General features: G+C 36.9%; 1 protein-coding gene across 4 annotated transcripts in view; it reads left to right on the forward strand.

Annotated features, from left to right (window-relative positions):
* LOC109408817 (potassium channel subfamily T member 2) overlaps nucleotides 1-18,366 on the forward strand; it is a 564,841-nt gene that overhangs the window by 354,428 nt on the left and 192,047 nt on the right. For all 4 annotated transcript variants that reach the window (XM_062854367.1, XM_062854368.1, XM_062854369.1 and 1 more), the window contains exon 6: nucleotides 9,902-10,100. In XM_062854367.1, coding sequence (XP_062710351.1) covers nucleotides 9,902-10,100 — 199 coding nt within the window. The remainder of the gene's footprint in view (nucleotides 1-9,901; nucleotides 10,101-18,366) is intronic.

Genomic DNA, 18,366 nt, shown 5'->3' on the forward strand with positions numbered 1-18,366 from the left:
ATCCTTGAAGGAATTCCTGGATGAATCCTTGAAGGAATTCCTGGAGGAATCCTTGAAGGAATTCCTGGAGGAATCCTTGAAGAAATTCCTGGAGGAATCCTTAAAGAAATTCCTGGAGGAATCCTTGAAGAAATTCCTGGAGGAATCCTTGAAGGAATTCCTGGAGGAATCCTTGATGGAATTCCTGGAGGAACCCTTAAAGGAATTCCTGGAGGAATCCTTGAAAGAACTCCTGAAGGAATTCTTGAAGGAATCCTTGAAAAAATTGTTGAAGGAGTTCCTGAAGAAACCCTTGAAAGAATTTATGAAAATTCTTTGAGGATAGTAATTGAAGAATTCTTAAAGAAATTTTTAAAGGAATTCCTAAAGGGAACCCTTGAAATATATCGTGAAGGAATCATCTGAGAAATTTATGAACAAGTTCCTATAAGAATTCCTGAAAGAATCCTTGAAGGGAATCCTGGAAAAAATCTTGAAGCAATTGCTGAAAGAATCCTTGAAGGGATTCTTGAAGGAATTTTTAGAGGGAACTCCTGGAGGAATCTTCAGATGAAACTTTTTTTTTTTTTTTTTTCTTTTTTTTTGTTTTTTTTTTTGTTTTTTTTTTGTTTTTTTTTTTTGTTTTTTTTTTTTTTTTTTTTTTTTACCCGCCACTATCCCCCCCCCCACACCAAAGGACTCGTAGAGTGAGTCCCCTGGTAGTGGACGCAACTATCTCAGCTCTTTTCTGGCAACACAAAAACTTAATATGAAATTGAAACGAGCTGAGTAAAAAAAACAACAAAATGCTAAGTATAAAGAACTAAATATAAAGATAACTATTATAAAAGTGTTGGGCGTGACATCCCAGTGGAACATATTGTTCCTTTTAAGGGAGCCACTGTGAGCTTAAACTAATTTAAATAACAATAACAAAAACTTACTTCTGGTAGAGGTTGCAATAAAATATTAGCCTAGAATGTCGGTGATACGCAATTTATAGAAGTTCTTTAACTTGGCTTTGAAAATTGAACGAATTGTTATTTGCTTGATTTCTTCTGGTAATTGATTGTACTTGATAGGACCAATGATGGATATTCGTTTTTTACCAAATGTAGTTGTGGCTCTATATTGGTGTAGGTTGTTAGGTCGTCTTAAAGTGTATCTATGAGGGCATTTGAATATTATGATGAAAATTATTTCTATGAAGTGTATCGTATACAAAGATTACAGTCTGCAGTTCACAAAGGCCATTGATGGGTAGAATGCTATGAGAATTGTCGGAGTAAAGCTGTAAAGAAGGGTACAAAAAAGGTTTCTTAAAAATTATTTTGAGGCATCTGTTTTGGAGAGTTTGGACTTTTTTCAGATGTGACTTACAGGCACGACCCCATGCAATTATAAGATAGCTTAAAATTGAATGAATATGGGCAAAGTAAAATTTAAGAAGTACGCTACGAGGTAAAAACCCACTAACCCTTCGCAAAATTCCACAAAGCGACGAGACTTTCTTCTCTACATGTTTGATGTGTTCAGACCAACTCAAAGTCGTGTCTAGAAATAGACCTAGAAACTTAAACGACTGTACTTGTTCAATTGAGCATGAATTAAGAGAAACTATAAAACTATTATCAACGTTTTTTCTAGGAGAACGGAAGACCATATACTTTGTTTTTGAAATATTTAATGAAAGTAAATTTGATGCCAAATATTTGGATAACACCTTCAAATCATCATTCATGTCGTTTGCTACTGCTTGAATGTCAAGACGCGAATAAAACAATGCTGTGTCATCAGCGAACAGACGTGGCACTCCTTTTAGCGGAAGCTTACTAAGGTCGTTGATATATAATAAGAATAATAACACAAGTTTACAAAATAAAACGAAAGTCGTGAACTTCTGTCAACGACCAAAATTTTTGAAGCACAATTTAGTGCTGATTTCGAAACCGACCTTCAAAAAATTTAAAGTAGAACAGTTTTTGAGTTTTAGCTTAATATCGACTTTTGTAACTTTTCAAAATATGTAATTTACTAAAATTCAAATATATTGCGTTTTATTCAACCAATTTTAAATCTTTTTCCATAAATTAAAAGCTGAATACAATACCATTCGATCATCTGAATACAGGATTTGCGTCAGATTGATGAAATTCAAGATATTGGCGAGTTTTAGGGACGATCTTCTTAAATTTTGGCAAAATTCCCAAAATTTTTTGAAGAAATGTATTTTTTTCAATAAGAAAAAAACAACTGAAAAATTCTTTCTCGACGTTTATTTGACATATCATATGTAGGCGAGTTACTGTAAAATTTTCAGCTCAATCGGAGCATTGATTACGGAGAATGAGATGTTTGAAGTGAGCGACTTTGCTTAAAAATAGAACAAAAATCGATTTCAAATCATCAACCTTGTATGGAAAGTCGAAAAAATTTCCGCTCTACTGTAATTTTTTTCCTTCGCGTTTTCGAACTCAGGGCATGATTCTACACCAAAAATGATCATCAGCTTACCGAGTTCAAAAATGCTGTTAACTAGTGTAATGGGCCAATATTGCTGCCTTGAGGCACTCCTACCGAAATTGGCCTTAAAGAACTAACGACTTCTCCTATCGACACGAATTGTCTTCTACCTGTCAGATAACTGCGTATTATATCATTAGCAATGCCTCGGATTCCATACGCTTCAAGCTTTCTCAAAAGTATTGTGTGGTTTAACGTGTCAAACGCCTTCCGCAGATCTAAGAAGAGGGCTCCAACTAATTGTTTGTCATCGATTCCCTTGATAACATCATCAAGCAGCTCAGAAATAGCCGTTTCAGTACTACTACCCTGCCGAAAACCGTACTGAAATTTATAAAGCACTTTATGCTGGTTTAAAAATGGAACAAGTCTATTAATAAGTAACTTTTCTATAATTTTGTTAAATGTGGATAGCGTTGATATAGGTCTGTAATTACTCACATCATGGGCATCGCCAGATTTAAAAATTGGTATCACTCTAGCTACTTTCAGGCAATCGGGATAAACTCCTGTTTCTATAATCCTATTAAAGATCTGTGCCAAGATTCGGGAAAAACTAACAGAATTTTGCTTAAGATCATCGGCTGTGATACCATCGGGACCTCCACATTTTTTTGAAGCTAAATCATTAATGAGCAAAGTTACTTCATTAGGAGATGCTGGAGTTAAAAAAATTGAACCGGAAACTCTCTTCAAATACGACAACGGATTAGACGAGGTATCCACTACAATATCGTTAGCGAGCTCTTGACCTATGTTGGAAAAATATTTGTTAAAAATCTCACAAACATGTTGGCTATTATCAATTTTTATACCATTTTCATTGAGAGTAATCTCACTTGATTTAGAACTTTTCCCAAATATTTTATTAATATGTGTCCATAGTTTGGAGTGCGGAGTGTTATTTAGAAGGTTTTTGTAATACAACACTTTACAACTTTTTTTCGCTGCAGTTACTTTATTAGAGATATGTTTGAGCAAGCCTTGGAGGTGTTGATCATTGGGGTTTCTTTTGAGTCGCTTAATGTAATTATTCTTTATTTTAATTAAATTCCACAGATGAAGGTTCATCCATGGACAGAAACTTCCTTTTACATTGACATTTTTAGTTATAACTTTTGAGTATTTTTCATGTAAAGTTTTATAAGTAGATATGATGTTAGCTAGGCATACATTTGGATCCTGAACTTCACCAAGAGAATACAAATAGGTTTTAAAATCATTGGAGATTTTCTGATTATCTACAATTGTTTTGACGAGAGTTACTTTTTGTCTATCTTCAAATAATTGGAAAGACGTAAGTATCATGGAGTGATCACTACGATCCGAAGAGATTGTATCGTTCCTAGTACGAGGCAGATCATCAATTCTACAGACTGCGTGATCTATTAAGTTTGCACTTATCGGTCTTGTAGGAAAAGTGTTGGAACAGACGAACCCGTACGATTCTAAAAGCGTTCTATATTTTACAACTACATTATTGCCAAAAGCATTCATAGGTATATTAACATCACCAACAAGAAAACAAGATCTATTAGAGACACAATTATCAAATACATTTTCCAAAATATCTAAGAAGTTATTAACATCGAATGACGGGGGACGGTAAAAGCCATGAATATCAAAGGTACGATTATTTTGACAAATATTAACATGAATGTGATGAAAACCTTCGACATGTACGTTACACTGAACAGCAAAATGAAGGTCATTCCTGATGTACATAGCCAAACCACCATTAGAGCTTTCTCTGCACGAAAATATTGCATTATATCCAGGTACATTATACAAAGCTACATTTTCTCTTTTGATCCAAGTCTCGCCTATGACAATTATGTCAATCGGTAGATTACAGTGTTCTAGCGTTTCAAGAATGTAATCAAATTTGTTAATATCATTCATTCCTCGAATGTTTCATTGCAAAATACGCAGTTGATTTATATTATTTTTGTCAACAGCACAATGTTCATTGTATTCATCAATATGTATATGTGAGTAGTTATTATGGTTAGCCATTGTGAATTAATATTAAAAAGATACAAAAAATAATAATAATAAACAAAACGAAAAAAAAACAGTGAATGGGCATTTGGCAAATAAAAAGATAACATTTACACAGCCCTCTTGAAGTTTGTGAGCGACTGGGATGTAGAAGATCCTTGTACTAGCTTATTAATATCATTTCTGTTTTTAATGATTATCGGTTTTGATGTTTCATCCTTCTTCACCAAAACTGCTCCATCCCTGCCAGCCCAAACGTATTTTAGTTTCATGTCTTTCTGAAAGCTTCGTACTTCATGTAAAAGTTCCAATGAATATGAAGTTAGCTCATCTCTAATGGCGATATTTGAAGGCTTCCCATTTAAAACAATTGACTGGTCAATTACAGCGGATGATAGCATTCCATACTTGCGTTTTTTAGCCAAAAAATGATTCTTTTACAGCTTTACTCCTAAATACAATTCGTATTGGCACCAGGCTTGTCCGCACTGAGCGCATGAAAATTCTGCTCTTTTGATTTACACCACCAAAATCATCGTATTTATCAAATCTTTCTATCTTACCTGATAGAAGGATGTTCAAATATTCTAAATGTCATTTCGAAATGTCAAAAGGTCGCACCGCAGTGCCACACCGAGCGCGCGAAGAGAAATTCACTGGGGTGAATTCACCCGGGTGAAATTCTCTTTGCACCCTCAGTGCGGCACTGCGGTGCGATTTTTTGACAGTTCGAAATGACATTTGAGATATTTCAACATCCTTCTATCAGGTAAGATAGAAAGATTTGATAAATACGATGATTTTGGTGGTGTCAATCAAAAGAGCAGAATTTTCATGCGCTCAGTGCGGACAAGCCTGATTGGCACAAGTTTACCAATGGTAGAACTGACAGGAGACACTCGAGAGACAGATATGAGAGATTCAGTAGGAAGTTCTGCACCTATACAATCAGCAACTTTTGCAACTATTTCAGTGACTTCTTCATTGGACTGGACTGGCACTCCGTGTATCATAGCATTATTGCCGATCGATTCTTTATTGGCTTTATCTACACTACATTCCAAATTATGAGTAAACGTTTTTAAAGCAGACAACTCATTTTTCAAAACATCAACTTCTGATCTAAGACGACAGTTTTCCGCTTTAAAAGCTTCAAAATCATGCACTATATCATCGAATTTAGAAGACAGAAACTGTTGCGAGTCTTCAATGGCCTTTGTGATCGAGCTGACTTCGTTTTTAATCTCACTCATTTGAGCGGAAACAATAGCGTGTATCGATTTTTTTAGCTCTGAGCCTAGATTCTCAACTATTAATGAACGTTTATTTTGCATATCAGTGATCCTTTTGTAGATATCTGAGCATTTAGCGGTACAGAAATACATGTTTTGCTTGAGTTTACGAATTGAAGATCCTGATATGTTACGGCATTTAAAATGAACACTCGAAAAGCAGTACAAGCAAGTCATAAGTTTATTTGGATCATTTTCCTCCTTCTTACAATCGGTACAAGAAAGAACATCATTCGTGTCGTCCACCGTCATTCTTGATTTATGCTACTTACCTTGAATTGAGTATGTAAACAATCCAAACAATTTAAAAGAATGGTGACAAAACTACTACAACAGAAGCAACACAAGCATAAACACGTGTAAAGGGCGTGTAGTGTATAAAGCTATAACAAAATACAACACACTGAACAAGTTAAAATCAAAATCAATTTTCAAAGTATTGCTCAATACAACAATCGATCTGTGAGATGTTATCGCTACATGAACTTACAAACAAACAAACTGTGACGTGTACAACTCAACCTCACATCATGAGTGGCGAGGTACTCAAGACTACAGGTTTAATACTTGCGCAATCGGTTTAACGCTGGCTCTTTCTATCCAGTTTCGCCAAATACTGCAGTATATCGCAACTGCAACCGCTTACATACGTATAGACTACTTTGTGGCAGCTATACGCAGTATCACGGCCCTTGCCAGAGACCAGAGTAACCACTATTGTGTGCTACTAGTGGATATACTCGACGTGTTTTCTGGATTCTTTCTTCTCAGTTTCGCCAAATTCTGCAGTATTACACCGCAACCACTTGCATACATACAAACTACTTGGTGGCAGTTGTATGCAGCGACGATGGCCCTTGCCAGAGACCAGAGAAACCACTGGCGTGTGCTACTAGTGAGAATACTCGAACCACAGAAAAACAACCAACGATACAAACACGAATTGCCGTTCTAAAGAACCTCGCAACACCTTTATGACGTCCTATGAGATGAATGTTGTTCGCCACAATACAGACACAAGACAAAAGCAACGGTATACACAGATAATTGATTGCTGGAGCGAGGCAACTACTATTGATGACCAAGAAAATAACAGAAATTTAAATTAACATTTTCAGCCTTTATATACACAGAACACCAAAAATACGACTTTATGCTCGAACTCCCGACTTTAACAAACACTTTAAAATCGAAATAATAAATAAAATATATAGATATCACACTATATCCAAGAAATAATAGCACTACAAATTATTGCAACGGATACCAGAAGCAGTGCTGCCAGTTTGTAGGACTTCTGGAGGAAGAAGGAACTCCTGCAGGAATCCTCCGAAGGAAATCCTGGAGGAATCATTCATTTTTTAGGTTTCGTGCTTACGTAAGAACACACACAAGACGCGGCGGAATTTTCTGTTTGTAAGAACGATAAGTGTTGTGTTCGTTTCGCGCCGCGTCTCCTGGAGGAATTTCCAGAAGAAACTCCTGCAGGAATTCCTCGAAGTAATTCCTGGAGAAATACCCAAAGGAAACTTCTGGAGGAATTCCCAGATGGAACTCCTGCAGGAATACCCAGAAGGAAATCTTGGAGTTATCCCAAGAGGAAACTCCTGGAGGAATCTTCTGGAGGAAGCTTTAGAAGGAACTCCTGGAGGAATCCCCACATGGAACTCATGGAGGGATCCCCAGATGGAACTCCTACAGGAATCCCAGATGAAACTCCTGGAGGAATTCCCAGTGGGAACTTCTGGAGGAATCGCCAGGAGGAAATCCTGCAGGAACACTCAGAACAAAATCCTAGAGGAATCCCCAGATGAAACTTCTAGAGGAATCCCCATAGGAAACTCCTGGTGGGATCCCAAGATGGAACTCCTGGAGGAATTCTCTGGAGCTTCATGACAATACCATTTTTTGGCAACAGTAGCAAGTTTTCAACGGAGTCTGTCGGATCTCTGCCGGATACATTCACAGAATCTATCGGATGCATTCACTTGTAAAATATTCTAGACGTTTCCTGGAGCGGCCTAAATACCCAGCTGGAGGTCAAATCCTAGTCGAAATGTTCACATCGTTGTTTTGGCAGCGGGTGACGCGCAACCTGCAGTCTAGGTTCCGGCCTAGATTCTGGGTTCCGGCTGAAAATCCGCAACATAAAACCAGATTATTCGAAAACAGTTTGCAATAATGCAGAAAAACATTGGATCAAAAAATAGAAATGAAAGAGATGAAGAATTGTAAACATGTTTACATCCCAATATCACCTGTCAAGCAATATCACCATTCACCCAGTGTGAACGGTTTCGTGATATTGGAATATCACGTTGCTTGTATCATGATATAACTTCGTAGTCTGAACATGGCATTACCGAGTTCAAAAATTGTAAACCAGTGTAATTGACTTGATAATTTTTAGTAATTTTTTTTTGAATTCCAAGAGGCTTTTCCGTTTGCTATGAGGAGTATTCAGGATCGCCAGTTAGCCTAGTGGTTCAGACTATGGATTGCCAATCCGGATTCGACGGGTCCGATTCCCGTTCCGGTTGGAGAAATTTTCTCGGCTCCCTGAGCATAATAGTGCAAAATCATGCAATGGCAGGAATAGAAATCCCTTCATTTAATAACTGTGGAAGTGCTTAAAGAACACTAAGTTGAAGAAAGGTCGGTCAAGTTCCAGTGGGAATGTAGAGCCATAAAAAAGAAAAAGAAGAATATTCAATCTTTTCTTGGAAATAAAAAAGGGTTACTAAGTGTGACTAACACATTCTTTGGATAATCCAATTCCTGAACAATTCACGAATTGATGTAAGAACAACGGAGTTCACGGATCAGATCCTTTGCAAATTGAGGGAATTTGTGAAAGTTTCTCAAAGCATATGCCAAAGGAAGAAGCTGAAGTTAACTTTTAGGAAAAACCTGATTTATATGCGGTCCCCTGTCCCAACATTTGATCTCATTTCAAAACACTACCAACCTACCTAATCCCACTAAAGTCAAATACTATGAGCTTCTGAGCTGCTCACAAATCGCTTTAATAGGAGACGAGTAAACACGGCGTCTATTATTCATCATGCTTTCCAGCCATGCCAGCCAGCCATCAACCGGGGCGGCGGGCGTCGTCGGCTGCTTTTATGGGTTTTCCTTAGCCTTCCGAGTTCTGAGTGTGACCCTTGTCTTGTCTTCCTCAAAAAAGCCCCAATGAATAATTGAGCCTGGTCGGATACATATTTTATCGCACCAGCAGTCAGTCGACCTTTCTCAGTATCCTCTCAGGACAGGACATCCTCCCATTCGGCTGCAGTCGTCGTCCTTCCTTTGATGAGGTGAAGACATCAAGTGTATGACCTACAACGCAGCAGCAGCAGCAGCAGGAACAACAACAACAGCAACGACGTGGAAGGCCGAATCGATTTCTGTGGGATTAACTTCGTTTTTATTTTTTCGGATAAACTTTTCAATTTCGGTCCATTTACGATATCACCTCTGGAGAGTATCTCCATCAACGGTGACACCGAAACGGAAAGCAAGCACTAAATTGGGTGGAAACGATGTGGCGTGCGCTTGGTTTCCATGAAGTGCGCACAGTGATGCCACCGAAGGTCAAAATTCAAAGGTAATGAAATTTTACACCGGAATTCGCTAACTGGTCGTATTTTAACAAAAATTTAGGTTTTGTAGTCTAGAAAAGTATAATTTCGATGTTTTCTGCTCATTATTCCTGTGAAGATTACAGAAAAGCAAGAAACAAGAGAAAATACCTGTTATGACCACCTCTCTAAGCGAATGTAACAAGTATGCGAGCATCTGAAAAGTTGGTACATTTTCTGAACCCTCCGACCCTACTAGATAAGCTCGAATCATGGAAACTTGAAGAAGACTGATCATCTTCTCCATCAGCTACTACCGACTACGCTAATGTAGCACACCAACGCGACTGTAATCAATTTACGCCGACTGAATGGTTGGTTGGCTGGTTTCACATAGGAGAGCCCCCTGTTCGAATTAATATTTTATGCGATTCTTCCTTTTTCTCTCTCTCGTAGCTTTTCATCGAAAGTAAATTAATTATCCGCTTCTGTTCCGTTTTTCGCTTTCATTTTTCACTCCGGCAGCTACGGGTGCAAGGTTGCCAACAAGACGGAGTTCCTGGACTCGGCCAAACTGACGGAGGAGGAGTTCCAGGAGAATCCCATCATCAACTGGGACGCGATCCTGTGGGTGAACCGCTCGACCGAGCTTTGGGCCGTGCAGCTGGTACTGGCGCTCATATCGCTCACCGAGTCGCTGCTCATTGCCTACCTCGGCTATAAGGTGAGTTTTCAAGTTTTTTTATTTTCAACCCTGTTTTAAATTCAAACTGAATATCGGCACATGACATGTATCACGTACTGTTTGAAGGTGAAAGTTAATTCTAAGCCTTTGAGCTATGTTTCGGGCCCATGGAAAGTTTATGTAAATGTTGATTCTGTTGGAAGTTTTAATTGATGCTAGACGGTTGGTCTCGAGCCGATGGTTGCTTTCACATTAATTAAATTGAGACTTTCCGAAAGTGTGCCGCAAAATACGTGTTCCGAAATTGTGTTGTGATCAAAGAGCATTTCTTTTGGATTAAACTTTCAACTTCTTGTGAGGATTGAGCATTGGTTAAAGTTCAAATAAAAAAAGACAAATAAAAAACTAACTTTAGCAGTTCCAGTGAAAACAATATTTAGAATTTTTCAACAAAATCACCGAAATAAGGTATGAGCACCATAAAAAATCTCACGCTCCCAAGTTCATCCTTTTCGAAAACAAGCGATTACGGCACCGATTGATTGCGTTCTTTTTAGTTTCATGCGTGTTCACTTCTAACAAAAAAAATACGCTCAATTCTTTTTTTTAGCGCGGGTCTGGTTTTTGCTATAACTCAGACAATTTTCAACCGATTCTCATGAAATATTGTACACGGATAGGACTAACCGTGTCTACATGTGTACAAAATGTCATGAGGATTGGTTGAAAATTGACTGAGTTATAGCAAAAACTAGACCCATTCAAAAAAAGAATCAGATGTACAAAAATTAGAAAAAAATAAACAGTGCTTCCTTCAATCCTTTGTTTTTATTAGGATGAAAATGGGAGCGACATCCTTAATAAGAGAACCAATACCATATACAGGAAAAACATGTTATTAATTAAAAGGCACATAATGTTACTACTTGGCAAATTCAGATATAATTTAAAAAGAAAACGCGTCCTGGTTGGATTCGATCCCACGACTCCGTATTCGCTAGACCGGTGCTCTAACCAACTAAACCACAGAGCTGGTAACGATGAACATTCCCTTTTTCACAAATCCATTTCTCTTTCGGCTTAGATGCCAATCCACAACGCATTCGCTGTTGTACCCATTAACTACAAGTCTGTTTGCTGATGTCACCGAAAGTTCAACCAAAACTCATATTTGAAATCTATTTCTGGAAATTTTTAAGAAATACATGAGAAAGAAAAACAGAAAACTTTTCATGGCAATGACCAACCATTCATTGTATAAGGGTTCATTCAAATATTACGTAACGCAAAATTTGGCCATTTTAAAACCAACTCCCTCCCCACGTGACAGCTTTTGATGGAAAATTTTGAAATTTTGTATGAAGCATAACACATTGTTAGACCCCCTCCCCCCTCAGCGTTACGTAATATTTGAACGAACCCTAAATGTCGAAAGAAATCATGAAAATTATTGCAGCAAATAATCCAAAAGCTCTTCTAGGAATTTAAAAGTTTCGTCTCATTAGTAGTTATAAGCGTTCTCGAGTTTCATGAAAAATGATGATTTCTTTGCGGTATTTCTAGAGAGGAGATATTGATGATATTCAGTTCTTTGCCCAGTGCCAACTTTCCCGATCAGAAAGAAATAACGAAATTATATCTGACGGCGTTATTATTTCAGCGATAATTTTCCAACAGAATGTGTAATAAAATAAAGGGGTTAGGTGTTAAAATTACAAAATTATACCTAGTTTTACCATCATTATAACAGGTCTTGTACCGACTTTTCGAACCCACTTAGCAGAATACCCTCTTCGAATGAGTGTAATCAGTTTCGTACCTTTGGATAACTGACACTGAGGAAGATTACAAGTGGTAGTCGAAATACGCGTATCTGTCAAAGGATAAGCAATATAGGGCGGAATTTAAAGGTACGAAACTGATTACACTCATTCGAATTATAACAGGTCTTGATGCAAACTTATAACAAAGTGAGGTATGATGAATTCCGAAAAAAAATTTAAAGAAGTTTTCAAACAACTTTTTTGAGGAATTTCTATACGATTTTTAAAATAATTCTTGAAGAAATTCTTGAAAAACTCTTAAAAAGATTTATTGAACGAATCATTGGAGGAATTTCTTTATGAATTCTTTCAGCATTTCTGAGCATAAAGTTGAAGCAATTACAGGAATTCCAGAAAAACTGGTTATTTTACTATTAAACTCAATGATTTAAAACAATAGAGCGATCATACACAAATGATCGTATGCGACAAAAATTTGTGACTAATTGTAGTGGAATGCACAACAGGAAGTATTAGAAACCACTGATGAGGCTTTGAGGAATTGGAAAAAAATATCTAAGGACGTACTTAGAAACACAAACATTTGAGATATTTAAAGTATTTTTGGTATTTGATTGAATAACTGAAGAAATATTTCAAACGCTACATGGAAGTATACTTACGGCATTCTTGAATAAATCACTAAAAGAAATATAGTGATAATAGTTGCAAATTTTCTAGGAAGAACCCTCAGAGGAATTCTTGAGACAATTCTTGGATCAATTGCTGATCATTGGTAGGATTTTTTTTAAGAATTCCTCAAAGAAATCCTTAATGCAATTTCTGTAAAAATTTTGAAGGGGGGGGGGATTTCTGTTAAATTCCATAAGTAATGCTTAGATCTATAAATAATGCCTAGATTTATGTTTAGGGAAATTTTTCGTAAAAAAAATTGGAGGAATTCCTGCACAACTTTGCGAAGGATTTGCTGAAGAATTGCTTAACCATCATCCAGCCAACGTACATTTTTCACCTTCGGAAAAGCACAAAAATGGTCATAACTTTTTTTATTTTTCGATGGTTTCTAATGAAATTTTCACAACTTCCCGAAAAACTCTTCTATTTTCTATTTTATTTTATTCTATTTTATCTTATTCTTGATAACATCAACAGGCATAAGTTGCCCCAATGATGACTTAAAACTAATAACTATCATAAAATACAAACATTATCAAATGAAATTTTCATTACAATCACACTTTATGACAAACAACAAAGGTATTCTCTTACAAAATCTGAGTAAAACAATCAACACTATCGAATTCTGTGTAAAGCATAAATAACAGTTCTAGTAACGAATAATACAAGTATGAGACGATGACACTGAAAAGTTGTAATAACATTGTTACACTGTACAGCCTGATTCACCAGAACTACATGAAGGTCTCCAAGAGTTTAGCCGACAATTTTTAAATTCTCTACACTGCACTCCTCTAGGCCAGATAGTCAAATCCAGAGCATAATCTTTGTATTTATAGTCTAAATCTACTTTAAAAGAAACATATTGCAGAGACAACGGATCCTTCCATCTAGAGACAAGTCTTTTCACAGGCACAGGATCTGGAATTTTAAGCTTCTGACTAACTAATTTTATTTATTTATTTATTTTATTTATTTATTTCTTTATTTAATCCAACTGACTATATATTAGTCTTATTGAATACCTTAATCTAATAACATAATCAATACCATTGAGACCGAACAACTACGTGACGTTTCACAACAAAAACAATATTACATTAGCCTATCGCATGCACGTACAAAAAAAAACAGTTTTAAATGTTGCTAAGCAGTGGTAATTCAAATCGACTATGTAGGCTTCCATGTATTATTCCTACGAACAAACTCCCTAAACCTCACATTTCTAGGCCATGTCGATGGGTTTAAAGCACGAAATTTACATTCTGGAGGTAAAACTACTTTGAATGAAATATAGTCCAACTTGGAATACATTTTCTGTTTTGAAACTAATTTAGTTACGTCCAGGCGTTCGGGACTTGAAAAACAAAGCGCACGAGATACCATCAATTGTATGTCTCGTTCGGTGGCAGTGCTATCGATGTTCGTTAGCAGTAAAGAGAAACTGTCTCCGTCCTCCGCGTGTGGACTGCCATCATCTATAGCCGAATCCTCGCATGCTGTTCCGTTGAGAAGAGTAAACGAATCTGGTGAAGAGTGTATCTGCTCACTGTTGATCGGTCTCGCAGCCGCAGGTACACTTTTTGTCATCGTCGCAATGGAGTTCATGATGCCAGCTACGGTGATCTTCAGTTCTCTGACGTCATCTTCGATCGTTTGGTCGACAGTGGTGGATTCGGATGAGTTGCTGTTTTTTGTGCGTGCGAAATCGTCCATACAGCAGTCGCACATCCAAACAACGTTCCGTGCGAGGTCGGTAATGGTCTTCCAGTGTATACCACGTATTCCAACACAGCCGCAATGAAATGTGCCAGCACATTTTCCTTTACATTCAACGAAGCACTTGTCACGAGAGTCGACACTCTGAGAGCATTTACGGCAAACTCTTTCGCTCTCCATGTCAAAAAGGCGGGAATGATCCACCACAGAAATCTAATATTCGATATAAAATATCACCGAAAACTCCAGATATTACCGCAACAAAACTATCAATTCATACGTGTTGAACGAACGATAGATTCAACCGGATGATTAGACGTACACGAAACTAATTAAACCAACGTAAAAACATTCAATTTCAAATCGAAAGATAGAGCAACAACAACGACGATGTTATCCAGAGAGTGGATGATTTTAGGGATTTACGACTTCATTATCCGTAACCTCCGGCGCAATGTTGGATAAAAACAAACTAAACTTATCATCGTCTGGCAATGACTCAACGATGGTACTGGACTGTATTCTTGTCGATGAGAGGATATCACTTGCTACTTCATTCTCGAGGGTAATGTTTGCTGTAGGTTTAACGGTGGGGTCGCCATTCATCCGAATTACTAATGTAGCTAAGGTATCGTTGATTTTGGTAATATCCTGTTTCAGCTGGTTGATCTCACTGAGCGGATCTGCGTTGAGCTTCAAACTTTTGGCAATGCTTCGCAACTTGCTGTTTTTAACTAGTCCTCGGCAGCAGACACACATCCAAAATATATCCGGTTGCATACATGCAACAGCTTTGTCGTATGGGAGGTCAACACAGTCAGTGAAATTTGTTATTTTTATCACAAAAGCCTTTGCATTGAATGGATGTCACGTTGATCGCAATCGGGTTTTTGCATTTCTCACATATGGATGGCATGCTCACAGAGGTATGAGAAACACTTCTATATAGCAGCAGATAGAGTGATTGATACGTAGATGGTTCACAATAGGCTACGGGTCTGGTGTAGCAACAATAGCTACACGGTGGCAACTGATCGGTTAGTGCAATAATTGTTCGAAAAAACCTCCAAAAAAGATTTAATTCGCCGCCGCGCACTAATCGGGCAATGCTCACGTAATCAACGGAATAACACCAAAATCCATAAATTATAAGATGTTTTTCATCCAATAACTCTTATTAATCGGAGGCAGCTAGTTAAGCTTCTAGTTAAGGATTCCGGGACATAGGTGCCAGGACCACATGGTTCCGGAGTAATTCCGGATTGTATTAGGGTACCAAAATTGGCCACATACTTTGCACAACGTATACCTCAAGATCCCGATGAGGTAGAAGTATAGTGGCTTCGGAAAATTTGTTCAGCAGGTTAACCCTCAAAAGGATACCTTAAAAAAAGGTCCGTTTTGGGACCCTGGGGTCTATTGGACCCCAACATATATTCTCGCGTATCTCGTGATCCTTAGTTTTTAAAAGGTTGATGTTTTTAGCAATGATGTTCGGTAAGTCAAGGCCTATCTAGTGATGAACAATTTATTTTAGGAAATATCCGACAGTTGGCGCTAGAGAGCATTCCAAAACGCCCCTAATCAATGGGATGTAACGTACCATAGCAAGCGGACAAGACGCACATAACAAAAGAATAAATCACACTTCTGTAAATGGGTAGACATAAATGTCCGGCAGCTCAAAAGGGTTCGTTCAAATATTACGTAACACTAGGGGTAGCGAGAGTGTCCAGCGCTGTGTTACGCTTTATAAAAAAAAAACATAATTTACCACACAAAAGTTGTTACGTGGAGTAGGGAGGAGTTTTGAAATTGTCAAATTTTGCGTTACGTATTATTTGAATGAACCCAAAGAGACATCACAGACAAACAGACATATCATTGATAAAATAACATCTCATATCAGGGGCGTACAATTTCGTTTCAATGATACACTTTCATGCAACATTTGAATGAGTCACTTCAAGTGTTTCATACATTTTTCTAATGACTCGGTCGTTAAAAAAAACTTTTCCACTCATCGTAGCACTCGGTAGTCTCCCACCCGGTCGCATTGCTTGTGCTTCACCCGTCAGAGCATTAGTGTCTCACTGGTGCGCGCTAGTCTCTCAATGGTTACGGGTGCCGGTTAATTGGATTTAAGTGGTCGAATTTGTTATCCTCTTTCATAAAACATAGGGTAATTGATCCGATCATGGAGGAGTTAAGCGCTGGGTTCATGTTTAAACCACAATTGTATCGCCCCAAGCAAACTTTTTACATGGATTGAATTTAAAATAATAAAATCCATCCTTAATCTACGGGAAAATAACGAAATATTGCCACTTTGATGTTGTTATGAGCATTTTATTCGTTTTTATCTGAAAGATCATTGTGTTCCTAATGTTGCGGTATGTGTTCCTAATGTTGCGGTATTTTGTTCCTATTGTTGCGGTATCCCATTGCACTAAGGGCCAGAATCGCAATCTAGCGGAACAAAATTAATTACTCCAAAACGAAGCATTTCCGACACATGGTGTCTTCGACAAAGTTGTTTGACATTAGCAGGGGCATCTATTGCTATGAACGTAGTAGTTCGCAACTCGTCTGCATAGGTGGCGCCACCATCTAACTTCTTTGTTTTACGTCCTAGAGATTTGGCGTCTTCGGTAAAGTTGTTTATTTTTGCAAAATAAACAACTCTTTCTCAGACGTCAAAATTCCACAGCCTACTGTTTTCGAGTTATTTAAAAAATAAAAACCAATCAATGAAAAAACAGTTTTTTAAGCTTATTTTGACATTTTTACTAGAAACCATGTGAGTTTTTATTTTTTCCTAATGCATATGTGTCAAACCAAACACATTGTACGGGAATATGTTGAATATTATCATTAAAAATTAAAAATAAAAATACAAATTCGAAAAAATAGTGTGAATTTCAAGGCCTAATATCTCACAAAGCGCAAAAAATCGCAACTTCAAATTTTCAGCAAATACGGAGCAATATTATGTGAACATACTGCCAAAAATTTGGAGAGGTATTTTTTGGTGTTTTTGAGATAATAGCTTTTTAGTAACAGTATAAATATAAGTAGTGCCAGCATGTAACTTTTTACTGTTACATATTAGAGAGTTTATGCATTCGAAAAAGTTGTTCATTTTGACTAAATAAACAACTATTTCTTAGACGTCAAAATTCCACGGCCTACTGTTTTCGGATTATTGCATATAAACTAGATAATATTGATAAAAATGACAATAAAACACATTTTGATGCAATAGTATGAAGTATTTTTTTTATTGTTTTTACTTTTACGATACATAGTAAGTCATGAAAATATCAGCTTACTATTGTCAGCATGGGTCAAGATATCTTTTAATCTTTTGCAAGTCATAACAATAAAAATAGTTCATACTACTGCATCAAAATGAATTTAATTGTAATTTTTTATCAATATTATTTAGTTTATATGCAATAACTCGAAAACAGTAGGCCGTGGAATTTTGACGTCTAAGAAATAGTTGTTTATTTAGTCAAAATGAACAACTTTTTCGAATACATAAACTCTCTAATGTGTAACAGTAAATAGTTACATGCCGGCAATACTTATATTTATACTGTTACTAAAAAGCTATTATCTCAAAAACACCAAAAAATACCTCTCCAAATTTTTGGCAGTATGTTCACATAGTATTGCTCCGTATTTGCTGAAAATTTGAAGTTGCGATTTTTTGCGCTTTGTGAGATATTAGGCCTTGAAATTCACACTATTTTTTCGAATTTGTATTTTTATTTTTAATTTTTAATGATAATATTCAACATTTTCCCGTACAATGTGTTTGGTTTGACACATATGCATTAGGAAAAAATAAAAACTCACATGGTTTCTAGTAAAAATGTCAAAATAAGATTAAAAAACTGTTTTTTCATTGATTGGTTTTTATTTTTTAAATAACTCGAAAACAGTAGGCTGTGGAATCTTAACGTCTGAGAAAGAGTTGTTTATTTTGCAAAAATAAACAACTTTACCGAAGACGCCAAATCTCTAGGACGTAAAACAAAGAAGTTAGATGGTGGCGCCACCCATGCGGACGAGTTGCGAACTACTACGTTCATAGCAATAGATGCCCCTGCTAATGT

Source organism: Aedes albopictus, chromosome 2, assembly GCF_035046485.1.
Source record: "Aedes albopictus strain Foshan chromosome 2, AalbF5, whole genome shotgun sequence".
Taxonomy (NCBI): Eukaryota; Metazoa; Arthropoda; class Insecta; order Diptera; family Culicidae; genus Aedes; species Aedes albopictus.